Source organism: Phaseolus vulgaris, chromosome 8 (genome assembly GCF_000499845.2).
Source record: "Phaseolus vulgaris cultivar G19833 chromosome 8, P. vulgaris v2.0, whole genome shotgun sequence".
NCBI classification, from domain to species: domain Eukaryota; kingdom Viridiplantae; phylum Streptophyta; class Magnoliopsida; order Fabales; family Fabaceae; genus Phaseolus; species Phaseolus vulgaris.
Window position 1 is genome coordinate 61,039,711 of NC_023752.2, and position 16,658 is coordinate 61,056,368.

At 30.5% G+C, this 16,658-nt stretch overlaps 1 protein-coding gene across 2 annotated transcripts; it reads right to left on the bottom strand.

Moving 5' to 3' along the window:
• Nucleotides 1-1,145: 1,145 nt before the first annotated feature.
• On the bottom strand, nt 1,146-11,385 carry LOC137824078 (probable LRR receptor-like serine/threonine-protein kinase At1g07650). Of its 2 annotated transcripts, none has more exons than XM_068629529.1 (24): nt 10,984-11,385; nt 10,477-10,651; nt 9,106-9,177; nt 8,910-8,978; nt 8,712-8,783; nt 8,391-8,462; nt 8,190-8,261; nt 7,823-7,894; nt 7,663-7,734; nt 7,499-7,573; nt 7,347-7,418; nt 6,711-6,782; nt 6,560-6,625; nt 6,127-6,192; nt 5,997-6,035; nt 5,818-5,876; nt 4,985-5,370; nt 4,687-4,882; nt 4,293-4,439; nt 3,743-3,861; nt 3,206-3,416; nt 2,542-2,782; nt 1,998-2,148; nt 1,146-1,585 (listed from the first exon to the last, which is right to left on the bottom strand). In XM_068629529.1, exons 1-24 carry the CDS (start codon nt 11,096-11,098, stop codon nt 1,193-1,195), a joined length of 3,084 nt encoding a protein of 1,027 aa, XP_068485630.1. In that variant the 5' UTR covers nt 11,099-11,385; the 3' UTR covers nt 1,146-1,192. The 2 variants fall into 2 exon arrangements, with proteins under 2 accessions (XP_068485630.1, XP_068485631.1); XM_068629530.1 differs by having other exon boundaries at nt 10,485-10,651; nt 10,984-11,261.
• Nucleotides 11,386-16,658: the final 5,273 nt, after the last annotated feature.

Here is a 16,658-nt window from a genome sequence, read left to right on the forward strand (position 1 = left end):
TTTTGGAAATACAAAAATCTATGGAGGTGAGAGAAGAAGGTATGGAGGTGCAGGAAGAAGCAGCCTCTTTTTCGTCTTGGACTTATCAATGCCCTTCATGGCCACTAGAAACAGACCGACACCGATATGACCATTGTAACCCGCACATCGAGAAATATAAAGATATTTATTTTGAGGTATTCTTTAAAATTACTTGATAAACTAATCCAAATATAAATCCAACTCAGTTCAATTAATTTAACAGTGATTTAGACGAAGATAACAGTCATAATTGTTAGTTTTCTTTGTCTATGGAAATGGATCATATCATGGGTAAATTATTCAAAACATTTTAACAATAAAAAGAAATATAGTTGATTCTCCCTGCAGCATATGAATTCCAATTTGCATCCTAACACACTGCCCGTGAAAAGTTTGTTTTACCGTACGTTAAACCAAGTTTTGAATATACAAGTTTAAAATTAATGTCATTTTTGGATTTAACCATTCAGAAGTTTATCTGGATAGTATAAATGACCTTTTGGATATCAAGATTCCTAAGTAAATATAAATTAATTTTGGATCCTGATTCTCAGTACCATTTACAGCACACTATTTCGGAATGAAAATCCAAAACTCATAACTCACTTCTGGATATGGCTATCTAAAAGCTTAAATGAAATACGAAAATAACCTTTCAGATATCTAAATTCAGAGTATATAACAATTATTTCTGAATTTCTGCATTCGTAAATAAATATAAAGTCAAGGACAATGTTGAATTTTAAATTTTATATTGGATGCATGATATAGTCCAGAGAGAAATTGCCAAGAAATATTAGTAATATACTCTTTAACATGCATTCTTGACACTTTTTATCATCAACTAAAACTTATTAGAAAACATGAAATTTTGTGGGTCTCTGCAGCTTACTTGATGAGTTTCACATATGATTTGTAGTTCTTAAGACATTTTAAGCAATAAATAGTGGATTAAAAAAGAGTTTATTAGAAACTGTTATGCTAGAAATCCTCATATGTCAATGAAAATTATAGCTAACCCTAAATTAAGGCAGACCAAATTCGATTAGTCGTAGGTACATAACCACAGCTTCAAATCATAGCACTCCAAATTTCTTGGGCACATGATAAAACTTTTTACACAGTTATTAAAAAAAAATTATCTTGTATTGAAATATGTGAGGGTAGGAAACTAGTTTGACTTGTCTGATCCATCTGAATTAACTGTTACAAGACGATAGCTCTTTTCTGTTTCAACATGAGAGCCAGAGGAATCAGTATACACACTAGGTATTGACATGCTATGTGTTCTACTAGGATTCTGCCAGAAGTGATTTCTTATACTCTTGTATTTGGAACTGGAACTAATAGCTGAATATCCCGGATCAGAAAGCAGATCCTGAATATCAGTCCAACCTTCAAGCATGCTCACAGCTTGGGACATTGTTGGTCTGAGTGTAGGAGATGCATTAGTACACAAGAGAGCCACATTTAGCACCACCATGGCCTCATCACTTGAATACTCTGAACCCAAATCTGGGTCAACCAGCTCCAGAAGACTCCCTCTCTCTTGCAAAACATAGGCCTGAACAAAACTCAAACTTCAGATCAGGGTTACTCAAATTTATGATAAATTCATAGTGAAGCTATGATGTGGCTGGAAACACAAACCAGCACAAAAATGTGGAGTGGTAAAATGCAGTTTGATTATCTAAAAGACTATAGATAACATTTTAGAAAGTTCTCAATAAAGGAATGATTGTAGCTATGTGTGGGTGAACTAGTCTCTTTTGTTCGTATGAACTCTTATATTACACAGTAATTGGATATATTATGCAATTTGATTATCTAAAGCCTAATATAACATTTTGGCAAAGTTATACGTTTGTGTGTGGGTGTGCATGTGTCTGTAAAAGGAAATAGTCTCAATCTAACGAGAAATAGTTCTCCAACTTTCTGATTGTGAGGCTGTGATTGCTAAGATACTTTGTAATTACCCAATCAAGAAGATAAACAAAATCTTCGTTTGGCCTGAAATTTGTATTGCTCTTTCCGCTGACAGTTTCCAGTGCAACCACCCCAAAGCTATAAACATCTGCTTTGTCAGTTAGATAGCCACGCATTGCATACTCAGGAGCCATGTAACCACTACAAAATGACAAGAAGCATAACAATGGAAATTAGGACTACTGTCATAGAGGATTTATATTATAATTCTCTAAAGTGTGATTCTCATTTAGGCACACAGAAAAGTTCAGATAATGTATATAATATATATAAACTATTCAATGGCTTTCATTGCTTAATATATAAACAAAGTCTGTTTTCTAATCAGATTATAATATCAGCACATGATAGAGTATTTATGTTTTCTTCCTACTTCCAAGCCAAAAAGACTTTTTGCATTGAAGGGTGTGTTAAGTGATATAGATCCTTCCCAATACAGACTTTATTTATTTGTTTAACCAGACTATTATGAAAGTTGCAATGCTATATTTTGACATGAAAAGCAAGAGAAACAGCAGTAAATTATGGACTTACATTGTTCCTGCTACTCGAGTGCTAATATGGGTTTTGTCATCTTCAATGAGTTTTGCCAAGCCAAAATCTGAAACTTTAGCATTGAAATCCTTGTCGAGCAATACATTACTTGCCTTTATATCCCTATGTATGATTTTTATTCTGGACTCTTCATGAAGATAAGCCAAAGCTTTAGCTATACCAAGACAAATTTTCTTCCTTGTTGGCCAGTCTAGTTTTATTCTGCTCTCTGGATTCCTCCCTGCATGCATGCGATTAGTGGAAGGACAATCAATTAGTTTCACATGTTAACAAAGGATATGGATACAAGGCTTCTACTAGGAAGCTAATATTAATTTTGTCTTTTTTAATTCTTAGTTGTTTCTTTTTGTATTTATGTTTAGTTTAGTCTTTATTTTGGCTTTTCTTATTCTAGTCTTTATTGGTTTTTATTTTACATTATGTTTCTTTAACTAGACCTAGAATGAGTGTACTGTGTGTATATATATTCAGACTCTTTGCTTTGATTTCAGTAAGAAAAAGAAAATAGAAGAAATATTCCTTATCATATCCTTTGCCTTCCTTCTTTCTCCTTTGTTTTATCTCAGTTCTTTATTTATAATACATGTCAAATGTTTGATTCAAAGGGCAAGTATGGCTAAACCTTATTCATCATGAAGCTTACCAAAAAGAATCCGTGATAGACAATTATTTTCCATATACTCATATATCAGTATTAGCTGGTTCCCCTCCACACAACATCCATAAAGCTTAACAAGATTTGAATGTTGGAGTCCAGATATCAATCCCATCTCATTCACAAACTCACGATTTCCCTGTTTGGATTTTGAAGACAGCTGCTTTACTGCTATTATTGTACCATCTGATAGTAGGCCCTGCATCATGAAGAAGGTCTTGCATTACAGTGACAATTACACAGATACAAATATCAAACTGCTGATTGGTCTAACAAATCTCCATTACACTTTGACCAGCATGTATGTGAACAATTTTTCTTTTACTAACCAACCAAGGTTATATGCTTGATCATGAGTATAAAATCCACCACAGAAATCATGATTGAGTTATAAGCTTTGGATTTAAATTGAATGGTGATATAGAGAGACTGAAGTGTGTCTTGTATTTCAAATCAAGTAACAAATAAATTAACCATAAGGTGGAATAGTTAACCGAGAATATAAACTTGAAGAAGACCAGATACCTTGTAAACACAACCAAAGCCACCTTCGCCAATTTTGTTTGCTGCATCGAAGTTTTCGGTTGCTGCTTTGATTTGTCTTAGTGTAAATAATCCTGTCTGCAGGTCTATACCCCTAAGCTCTGAAAAAAAAAATATTAGAAATTTGGAATCTAGAAAATTTGTAACTTTTAACTCGGAAAGGGTGAGTAAAAACGCAAACTCAAACGAGATAACTCGCAAGTTTGATAACCATGTTCTTCACTATATCTACTTCCAAAGTTCTTTTTATTTCTAGCTAGCATATAAATATAGTGTGTAATTATGCTCTCAAAAAGCCTTGACTTTAGTGAAAAAGGAAAAATATCATCAATAACAAATCTTGTATAGGAGTAAATAATTGTGCTTCAGTTTTATGGTAATTGAATAAAATTTGCAGAAATATTTATTTAATACAAATTGTTGAAGAAGCTCAGGCAAATACTGCTGGATATATAGAAAGGATGTTTATGTTGGAAAAAATGGAAATATTTATTCTAAGAGAATAGGAAGAATTATGTGGCATATTCCATACCTTTATACACTGAATCTTTGCCTCCTAACCATCCCATCCACCTCATGAAAACCAGCCCCAGCAGTAGAAGAACTAAAACACCAGCCACTATGCCAATTGCCAGTATGACATAAGTTCTGTTTTCATCCCTTGATGGAGGTTTAAAATCTGTGCAAGAGAAAAGTATTTGTTTTAGCTTTTTTAGAAATGAAGAACAAAACTCATAGAACTAACTGGATCTGATAAAAGGAAAGAATGATGTAATTTTCCTTATAACAGAACTCTAGTGGAGGTCTACAGATAAAAGGTTATCTTTTCCAACAGTTTTTAAATTCATAATGCCATATTATGGTTTCAACTTCAGTCTCATTAAGTCAGATAAAGCACTAGCACTAAGATGCAGGGTGTGACTTACTAGGGTTTACTGAAATAGCAGATACTAGAGGTCCATAAACTCCTCTTGTGGGAATGCCAGTGGTTCCTTTTCCAGCCCAGTAGAAGTGAATCTTCAAAGTATGTTGTGTGACAGTAGCATTGAATGTCTTCACAATTGGCTTGCCAGTACCACCAGCTTCTCTTTGGATATCAAAGTCTTTCAGCACTATATTCCCCTTAATTTAAGGACATAATAGTATATTCCATTTACATCAATGCACAACTCTGAATCAATAATTTAACATCATGTGAAAATCATGCAAGTAAGTAACTGTTACCTGGATATAGACATCAAATACCCGCTTTCCAAGACTATTAAGTGACCTATCATTGATGAAAATAATCTCTGCAAAGTGAAGCTTGATTGTGTAATTTCCATTTATTAGGCAGAGGCCATAGTATGTGAGAGCGAGGGGAGAAACACGAGCTGTTGTATATAGTTGTGAGTTGAGTGCAGAGACATTATTAAGTCTAGAAGTATTGGCCACAATGTATGGATCAGAGTCAATATCATTGTCCATGAAGTTTCCAGTGCTGCTCAGAGCCCAATCCTGGCTATTATAATATAACATTGCAGCACCTTTTCGTTCACCATCAGCTTCATAAATGTGATTACTGATATTTGCTTCCTTACCACCACAATTAATGTTCAAGGCGTAGTGATCTATTGAAAAAAATTGACAAAAAGGGTTGAAAAGAAAGCATGCTTAATGCAAAATCTTTCAAATTGTAATGGTCTAGTAGTGGTAAAGAAAGACAGTAGCATAGAAAGGCAAAATTTGCCAAGAGCAGAACATAATTAGTATTTAAAATTTTCAGCTTTTAGTTTAACTACATGAATTATTTAATAAAATGCCATTAGCATCATCTAATGGTTGTAATAAAAAAGAATACAGAATTATCTTCCATTTTTAATTTTCTTGGAATTAGTCAACCTGTTTTATTTCAAATAATTGGAAGATGATTACTCTTAACCCCTGGAGAAAAACAGATATATTGTGAGAATTTTTCATCTACTTATTTCACTTAATTTCAGGCCACAAAATTTTACTCACTTTTTAAATCTGTCCATAGTAATTTAAAACTTGTAGTATGGTGGTTGCAAACTTACATTGGCTAACAGAAGCAGGGCATGGAAAGTTCCTTTTTAAGCATGGATGAATCTTACTTCTGTAAGAAAGAGAAATTTAAGGCTTTATACTAGGACTACTGCCAAAAACCAAATTCTACACAAAAATCCTCAGAAAGGAAAAGGTAAAAAGACTGCATATTCCAAGCACAACAGCTTACTGTGTATTTACAGATGAAGAGTAGCTTTCAACAAGGTTTCTGAAAAAACAACAAAAATAATGTTGCAGTGATAACTGATAACTAATATTTGCTGAGTACAACTTTAACTCAAAGCTTAAATAAAATTTACATGCTCCCTCGTTGACATTCAGTTGGACTTGAGCTATCCCAGGAGAAATTATTGTCAGAGATATCACTGTGTACCAAGATAATAAAAGATGTTAATCTCATTTGCAACAGGAGTATTTATTTCGTTTCAGTTTCATAATATATATATTCTTTATACAGACATCAATAGATTGAAGTTCCTAGAGTGTACAAGCCATCCAACTATATTTTTTTTTTTACATTTTTTGAATGAATTTGTAGAAAGTTTTGTTTCATGATGGAACTTAATATAATAATTGGCTTGTTGTTGTTGTTCTATTCTAAATTCTCTAGAACATATCATGATAACAGAGAGATATATATTTCTTGGTGCCTTATTCACTGTGGCCACTGAAGAAAATTATAAGATGAAAGACTGAAAATTGAAACATAACAAATCAAGAATTTAACTGTACATGTTTTTGTTATTTGCTAGGACCCAGCCAGGTATAGTCCCTGATAACTTGTTCCCAGTAAGATACCTGCATTGTTTAACACAAATTTTCTTTTGTCAGAATTAAAAATGAGATGTACCAATAGCAAATTTCATTCAATTCATCCACTTACATGAAGTCTACTTTGTCAAGTTCGGAAAAAGATTCAGGTATCTCTCCACTCAAGCCATTGTAACTCAAATCTCTACATCAACGAAGATAAATAAATGAAATTGCTTTATGTAATGAAATGCATAACATTTTTTTGTATAAAAAAAATCAATTTATCTTCAACTCTAAGATGGTTATAAAGGTGAGCATGTTCTGCATTTTCATGTGCATCCATGCTTTATGGCTTTCTTTATAATCTTCCTTCAGAATTCACAAATTTTATTATTATTCAAAACAAAATGTCATGGTTTCCATGCATACCAACCATGTCTTGACATTTTAGTTTACAGTTTTCTTGCATTACGGGCTTTTGCTTCTCTCTGAATGAAGTTTAGTGCTAATTAGTTATTACCCTAGTCAAGGGCTATAAACAAAATACATCCTTAATTGACCTACAAAAACTTGTACCTGTAGAAAACTATATTTCAAATCTAGATAAAGTTATACAATATTATTGTGAACTCAGTGTCAATATTACATATAAAGATGACAAGGACAACATTGAACCGATTCTGAGATATTCTCAAATGGAATATGACCCTTGAAGTAATTTATCATATAGTCAAAACTGCTGTAAGTTACATGTAGAACAACTTACAAGATTTTCAGCTTTTCCATTCTCCCAATATATTCTGGGATTTCTCCTTTAATCATGCATTTTCTCAATACCCTGCATTATGATGTCCGGGTAAAATATAGGTTATTTTGTAAAACTTTTAAGAGAAAGAAGCATTGAGTCATTGAACTTACAGTGTCTTCATGGATTTCAAGTTATTTAGTGGAGGGAAAGCTGAGGTTTTGTCACCTTTTAGGTCAGTTATCCTCCTAAGTATCAAAGAATAAACAAAACAATCATTTGACATATTCACCTTCTATTATCAAAACATAAATCAAATAAAGAGTTACATGCATACAAATCACTTAATCTTGTCAAGGCAGAAATACTAGAAGGTATTGGCCCCTCAAGTGAGCAACCCTGCATATGCCTGTAATCCCAAAAGAAAAAAATTGGCATGATAAAATATAGTGTATACATGTAAATACAGCAAGAAAGAAATAAGGTAGGAGACTTACAGCTTTTCTATCACTGTCCAGTTACTAATGAAATCAGGTATCTTCCCAAAGAAATCATTGTCGCTTAACCTCCTAAAATTTGTTTCCAAAAGGTTAATAATTATGCAAAGAAATGTCAAAGTTCAATTGTAACTACAATAAAAGAACATGATAAAGCTACAAATTGTTTAGTCTCCTTGTAAGAATTATTTCAGAACCCTGCAGTGACTTGCCTTTACCACCCCCATATTAAAAAAAATCAAAGTGGTTCATCTTTGTGCATTTTCTACTGTCAGAGATTGTAACCACGTGCTAGATGTTAAAAATTTATTTATTCAATAATTAATTTCTTGCAGATTGTAGATAACTCAGATTGATAAGAACTTACAAATCAATCAACTTGGTCAACTTGGAAAGTGAGGGTGGCAATGCTCCTGTGAATCCATTGGATGATAGAATGCTAAACAAACATGTTTTGATTTACTCGTGTTAAGACACTACAGAGTAATATGTTAGGGGGAAAATAGAAACAGATATTATTGAGATTTGAAATTTCCAATAAGCACACCAAGAAGATCATAAGAATTACATTTTTTCTAAATTGATCAACTTCTCAATCTCCGTTGGAATGTGGCCTGAAAATAGGTTTCCTTCAATACTCCTGTAACATTCATACAACTATTTAAATTATACAAAGCTGCAGAAATAAATTGGAAATTATACTAAACTAGCAATCCTGAATCACCTATGCCTAACTTTCTTTAGGTACAAACAAATATGTTGGCAAGAGGTAAAAACTATCTTACATATACCAAATTTATTTTTCATTTTCTTTAAAACAAAATCACTTAGCTGAGTGACTGAGCCAACAAACAATTCATTTGAAAATAAAGAAATGATTTCAACATACAAGTTTCTGAGGGTTGTGATATTGGTGAGAACTTTGGGGAATGGCCCTGATAATTTGTTTCCCATAAAAGAGCTGCATATTCAATTAACAACAAGAACCTTTAGTGTGACTCTCAAGTCTCAAGTTGTTTACTTAAAAAGAAGAAATTGAAGAGACTATGCATAGAAATCAAAAGGGTGCCTAGCAGAAAGCTCTTACATCTCAACCAAGCGCATGGTACTCCACTGTGGAGGTATAGAACCAGTGATGATGTTACGACTGAGGTCCCTATTTAAAAGTGCAAGACAAAGTTAGTGGACTTCACCATTCCTTAAGAATAATAAATGAATGATATGGGAACATCATGCAGAGAAAAGAGTCTTGGCTTCAAAAAACTGAGGTTTGGTTATCTTACAAGTGTGTGAGATACTGAAGCTTGGAAAACATCGGTGAGAGGCTACCAGACAGATTCTGACCCTTCAAGAATCTGTTTATTTAGAACATGAAATTGAAAGCAGAAACTTAGAATTTATACGGTGGTTAACAATTTATCATGATCATTCTATGATATCCAACCAATAAATAATTACAGTGCATGAAAGTATAAACACATCTTGTGAATCCTTAATGTTGTGCTCCATTTTTTTTGTCTGCTGTGTATTAAACAAAAACTATAAACTCACTTACCCTGTTTTGTTGAAAACCAAACACGTTTTGTTATACATGATAAGGAGCCTAATTTTTTTCATGCCTCAAATTTACACCCCTCTCCTTTTTTTTTACTTTTTCTTATTTCTTGGACTTGTTAATTTTTTTTCCCTAAAAACAAATTGTGTTACCTACCAAAAGTAAAGTATATTTTTTGTCTTTGACCTGTTTTGTAACACTAGTAGTGATTAGCACCATTCAGTAAAGCTTTGAAACAACAAAATACATTTTTACTAGACACAGTTTCATGTAACAAATAAACAAACAGTTTGAAGCAAAATCATGAAAGTATATATAGCCCTGCAGATGAAAATTTAGAATTTACAGTAAATATTGACAAGAAAAAATAATAAAAATGTGTTGCTATACACACAAAAAATAGAAAATAAAGACAGAGACAGCACATCCTTTTCCTTCAGTTTTCAAAGTCAAAGATTTGAAACTTGCATGGGGTCGGTTGTGCTGTCTAGACCCTAGTATTTTCAAACATAAGTTTTTGTTTATTAATGAGTTGGTTAGTTGAACATGAAAAAAAAAAAATTATACATACTACGTATAAAAACTTTGTCATTTACTATGTCCAATTCAAGAATCATTTCGCTCTTCTCATGAAGACAAACGCGGTATTCTGACAAACCACAGCCACAAATGTGCATCATTAAAATTCACCTCAGAATATGCATACGAAACATTGGAAACATTCATGATAAAAAGAAAAGTATAGTAGGAAAACACCCATCACCCTATTCTTCCCTTTTGCTTTAAATTAAATAATAACTTCGAATCCAGCAAAGAAAACAGGAATTTTTACAATTTTCTTAAAAAACATCATCTGTAACTACACGTGAAGGTTTGGTGGTAACCTTAGGAGCTGTCTGTAGTAAGACCAAATGTATTTGAAGCAATATGGTCGTGAAAATTAACAAATGAAAAGTAGAAGAAAATTATCTTCATCGTCCTGAGTGCACACGTGATTCCATGTGGTTATCTTTTGAAAACTCAAAGAATCTATTGGGATTGGAACAAAAACTTGATTGAAACGAGAGAGAAAGAGAAAGAGAAAGAGAGAGAGATTTACATGCTTACAACATGGCAAGAAGTACTGTTATTGAAGGAACAATCACACATCACAGAGCTCTCAAAGCCTTTCCTATCATCAGAAGCATTCCAACTCCCTTTTCCACTGCAAGGATCCACTCCAAAGTCCCAATCCTTCTTCCCAATCTTGCTCCCTATCTCCTTCAGTGCCTTCACTGCACACACAATTCAACAAATCACCTTCACCAATCAGAAAAAAACAAACAAACAACATTCTAATGAATCTCAAGGAGCCACATATATGCTCATGCTTATCAATCTTGTGCTGATGAAATGAAACAACCAATCCATGGTTTTTTTCATGTGCATAGATCCGAACAAAACAATTGAGGGAGGCAACACAACTTTTGTCTATGCCTTACTTGGCAACTCTATGCTCCAAAAAACATGGAAAATTAGTAGTTTGCAAAGCACTGTTCTAAAGTACGAAAGAACTGATCTGAAACTGATACAGGGAAAAAAGTGAATCAACAGCAATGAGTTTTACCCTCTTGAGTGTTGAGCTTGGGAGTGGCTGCAGAAGCCAAGTGTAGGAAAATCAATGAAGTTGAACCAAGCAGAAGCAAAAAGAACATCCTGGAATATCCCAAGTTGGACTCCATGAATGTGTTTTCACCCTTTGGAAAGTGAACTCTTAGGTTGTTGAAGGAGGAAGAAAATGAAAGATTTTGAGTCAGAGACTATGATATGAGATGAGGATAGAGGGTGGATTGCATCAATGGTGATGCTATTGTGGGCACTGTACTCTGGTTGGGAGCATGTGACAAAAAAAAAATTCTTAAACCAAACCCAATGAGTATTTATACAGTGATTTGTTAAGTTCTATTGCGTGTGTAAGAAAAGATCCAAACTTTACTTCCACTTATATTCAAAACATCTCCTAATTCTTGGAACTAGTTTGAGTGGATGAATCAAACAATGTAATGATTATGTTATCAAAAATTTACATAGTTAACTATTTTGAAATATGATTTTCATAGTGTTTTTTTTTTATAAAATTAATAAGTTTATTATTATAATGATGGTGATTTGTAATTTGAAGACACTCTCAAATTATTTTTCATTGTTATTAGTAAAGATGTTATTTTTATGCAAAACAGTGTGAAAATGTTGTTTTACACTCTACCCTGTTATGTTACTTTGAGGATAAACAACCCTAACCAGTTCTTTTACTTTAAGCATAAACCAAAAAAAAACTTTGAAGAAGAGCATGGGAAACGTGCTTTTGAAGATGCAAAAGAAAAAGCAGAAATTTTGAATTGGGAAAATGAATTCAAACAATAATTATAATAATTATAGGAAGATTCAAAACACATTTTTTTTTTCTTACACCCATCTTAAAATTTCTATTTTTAATATTTTTTTACATAATTTAATTATAAATTTATTTTTTATTATATTTTAAAAAAAAATTGTCACATCAAATATTACATACAACTACATTAGTTGACAAAGTATGTTTTTTTATAGGAATATCTTGATGGATTGCCCTCCTAATTTAAAAAGAAAAAAAAAACTTCAATACTTAAATTAAGAATATTTAAAATTAAATAAAGTTTCCCACTAGTATAACTTTGTAATTTTATTCCTCTAATTTCTTGTATAGATAATTTTGATAATTATAGTTTTAATGGTTCAATTTTAGAGCATATTTATAAAAAAAAATTAACAATTTTCGTCTCCATATTATTTGATTCCAGCCTACATATTTAAGAATATTATTAACTTATCATTCAATTTCTAAGAATTTAATTATAAATGATTAATGAATTATTTTATTTAATGTGATTTTTGTGTTATTTTACTTTAATTCATAATTGTGTTCAATAGTTTATTTAATATTGAATCATTTAATATTTGATATTAGTTTGTAAAAAAATCAATAAACCATGTGTAAACAGTGCAATTTAAAATAGATTAACAGATTATCTCGTAACACATAGAGGTAATATTATTAATAAAAAAATTGACACTTTTTTTTTATGTAACTCAATGTTCAGTGCATTTTCTATTTTAATTTAATTTTTTCTAATTTTTATTTGGACGATAAGTATTAATGCAATATTCTAGATTATTATTTGGATGTGGTCAAAGTCAATCCTCCAACCTTCTTTCGGCTCCATGAGTGGAATAAGGACATGTTTGGCTTTGTTCAATTAGAAGGAAAAATATTATTTAAACATAATCATTATAAAAACTTGCATATTTTGGATTAATTAATTTCACCATATTTTTTATATAAAGAAAGCACTAGATGTGGAATTATATTTAATTAAAATTAAACTAATATCTAGTTATATAAAACAATATTGTCATAGAGTTATATATTTTTAATTGAATTTCTATAAAAAAAATATTATGTTAAATATTTAAAATATTTTTATTTTCGTTTAAGTACTAATTGTCGACAATTTAATCATCACTTGTATCATTATTTTAAATTGAATGAAAGTATCAAAGATTTTAATATGACGAGCAAATTACATTAATTATATTTAAATATGATACTTGATTAATAGTTAATAGCAAGGTAAAATATGTATGATCAACATAATTAATACACACAAACACAAATAACATGTAGCATTTATAAATAAACAATGTCATAAAGAATAATTAAAGTTTATAATCTTTATGAGAGGCACTAGAATAATATCACAATGCATGCAAATGAATTATTGAACAATTTATCCTTTTGATGCAAAGAAAAATATAGTTCATAATTTTATTTCATACAATTTTTTTTTATATTAGTAGAGTCAAGGAATAATTATTTTAATCATTATTAAACTCGTACTTGATTATTATTTTTTATATTACCAATTTTTTTTCTAAATCTCAGTTAACGACTATCGTTTACAATAATAATAATAATAATATATTATGTTTGATTGTTTGGCTGATTAAAATAAAATTAAGATAGTTTCTATAATATTTTAAGTTTAAAATGTATTATCACTCTTATACATACATATATATATATATATATATAGATATATATACAGTCAGCAACTACTTTTTGTTCATAATTTGAGTAAGAAACACGTTGAATACGATGTTAGGTCAATTTATCTGTGTAAAAGGGCTTTAAAGTTAAAAATTATACTAACAATATTGGTAAAACTAACCAATTAATTAAAAAAATGCTAAATAAATAAATAATTATTTAATTATTCAAATATTAATAACAAATAATTACAATTTTTTTTTACTTTTTATAATATAGAAATTTATATAAATTAATTTTTAAGTGTTATTTGTGTGAAAAAACAACTTTATCAAATACAAATGAAATAGTTTTATGAAAAATTTATCTACCATCAGTTTTATCTCTAATCTAAATAAAATATTTTACAAACACACATTTATCTAGTTCTATTTTTTGGATTTTTTTTTTTCTGAAGTGAGTTTGCAAAATCATTATCATGCAATTGTCCAAATCTATAGGTACAAAAAATATGGAGGATGAGCAGTGTCTTTTTGCAAGTGTCCAACGTGTGATTCTTGAAGACGTAATTATCACTGTCCACGGGAAAATAATGATTCCACGCACGTACAAAATAATTATACTTCATTACATTATTTTTTATTTATTTAAGGATAAGATTTCATGGTATTTATATTATAATTTAGAAATATTTATTACAATGAAAGGTTTTTTAATAAAATAAAAAGTTTTTAATATTAAAATAGAGAACATCTCGATCAAGTATCTCGGAATCACGACATAATCATTTGACATGTGTTTATTGTGAGTGACATCAATTGTGTTGTGTAAAAGTCAAGTGAGTCAAATCACAATCGAATCATGACACTTATAAAAAGAGTAACGTCTTAACTATTAACTATATTTTTTTTTAGATAAGCATTAGATCCAACGATTGTTATTATAGTCAAATTCACACATTTGATTCCCAGCGAGAGAATTGTTGAAGGAAAGATTGTTGTGGTTGACATAAATTGTCCTAATGATAAGTGTTCGATTATATAATTTCTCTAAATAATTAAGCATGATTAAACAAACTTATTATGTCTAAACACGTCCAAAAATTGTAATTATAACTTACTTAGAGTTTTCACAAAGCTCCGTCCGGATCATAAAAATTAGAATAAATAAGAAGGTATCACTAGATAAAAATACTTTATTTTGATGATTTTTATAGTTATGAAGTTGAAGTTAGTGGTGCTATTTAATCATTTTGGCTAAAACATTATTTTGAATGTAGTTTTTTAATAATATTTCATAAATTTATAATTATATTAACCTATTTAAATGGATAATATTTAAATATTAATGTTATAAATGTAAATAAGAATGCCTAAACATTTTTGTAAATAAAAAATAAAATAATAAAGAAATAAAAGTAAGAATTTTGTTTGCATTGGAAAAAGGAGAAAAGGAAGATAGCGCGTGGGGACAAAGGTGAAGTTGACTGACAGCATTCCACTTGTATCTGCTGCCAGCTAAGCTTTGGGAGTGCAGCATTCCATTTTGGACTCAAACTTCCTTTTCTCTTCATTAATGCCTTTCTACTATTTCCATTTTCACATTTATAAACAAAATTAAAAATATTTCTATATCTTTCTATGATACCACTGTAATTTATAACCAATAAAATCCCCTTTTATTAGTACACAATAAATACTCTTTAATCTACAAGGAATGAAATGTTTCACTTAGTTCAATCTATGAAAATTATTCAATCTCTCAATATATAACTAAATTTAGAAACTAAAATAATTATTGATATTTAAATTAGTTTTTATTATTGATAAATTATTTTTAAATTAGTATTTAAATAGTTAGTGTTTCGACCTCAAGTTCGAAAAATAATATCACTAGGGTCAATCATCACATCTGAGATATTGTCCGTTTTGGAGGTTGATGTTCCATCACGGTTTTATTCTTAAAAGACGCTTTGACTCGACGGGTTAGATGATAAAGGAATATATAAATGTCATTGGCCTCGACTCCTAAACGATGTGAGATTATATTGACGGTACCGGAAGAGCTACCAACTGTAGTATATAAATAATTAATAGTTAATACATCAATAACTAATTAGATACTAATTTAGATACTAATAATTTCTATAGTCTTTAAAATAACATCTAATCTAATCAATATAACAAATAATTATTTTTTCATTAAAATTAATTTTTATTTAATAATGAATGTTATTCAACTGAATTAAAGTAATCTGTTGACTTGATATAAGTTAACGTATTTATGAACTTATAAGTATTTTCAAGTTGTGCAATTGAAAGTGCATTGAAAACATATTTCAAATTATATAATTTAAAATATATATTCTAAAATATAAAATTTGCATTATGAAAATGTATAATCAGAATAAAAAATTCATAAATATTAGTTTTAGAATTCTGTAATTGAAGATTTATCTAGACTTCATATTCTGAAATTAAAAAACCGAAAAAGATAATTTTGGTATTTTTAGAAGTATGTGTTGCAGAAGGAACACATGGGTACAGAATGAATTTACCAAAAATATGTTGGCAGTTTCTTCCTCCTACGTTTTTCTTCCTGCACCCCATAATGTAATGCAAAGACAAAAATATCCCTATTATTTTTTAAAAATTCCGAAATACACATAAGATCCACACTACTCTTTCTTCTTCCAGACAATGCAATTCGGTAACTTTACAGAATAGGAAATTCACATTTATTTTTTTGCATTCCGGATTGGTGAATCCAGTAATCTTCCAGATTGGTGAATCCAATAATCTTTCGGATTGGTGAATCCGGTAATCTTCCGGATTGGTGAATCTGGTAATCTTCCGGATCCATCAATCCGTAACAAAAATTAGACTTCCGGATTCAGCAATCCAGAAATCAACAAGTTGCTTTCGAAACACTCCTTTATTTGAAAAAGAACACGAATCACTTCCAAATTGATGAATCCGTAGCACACTCCAGGATTGATGAATCCGGTAACCTAAAAAACTTTAGTTTTTAAAAATAAAAGGTGAAGGTCATTTTCGGGATTTACAAAATTGTGAGGGTGCAGGAAGAAAAACGTAGGGGTGCAGGAAGAAGAAGCCAAATATGTTTACAATGTGTTCTGGACCTAGGTGATAAGTTAAGGCCCAATAAACTACTTTTGAACTTTCGTGGCCCATGTTATTTTCACCACCCCTTCA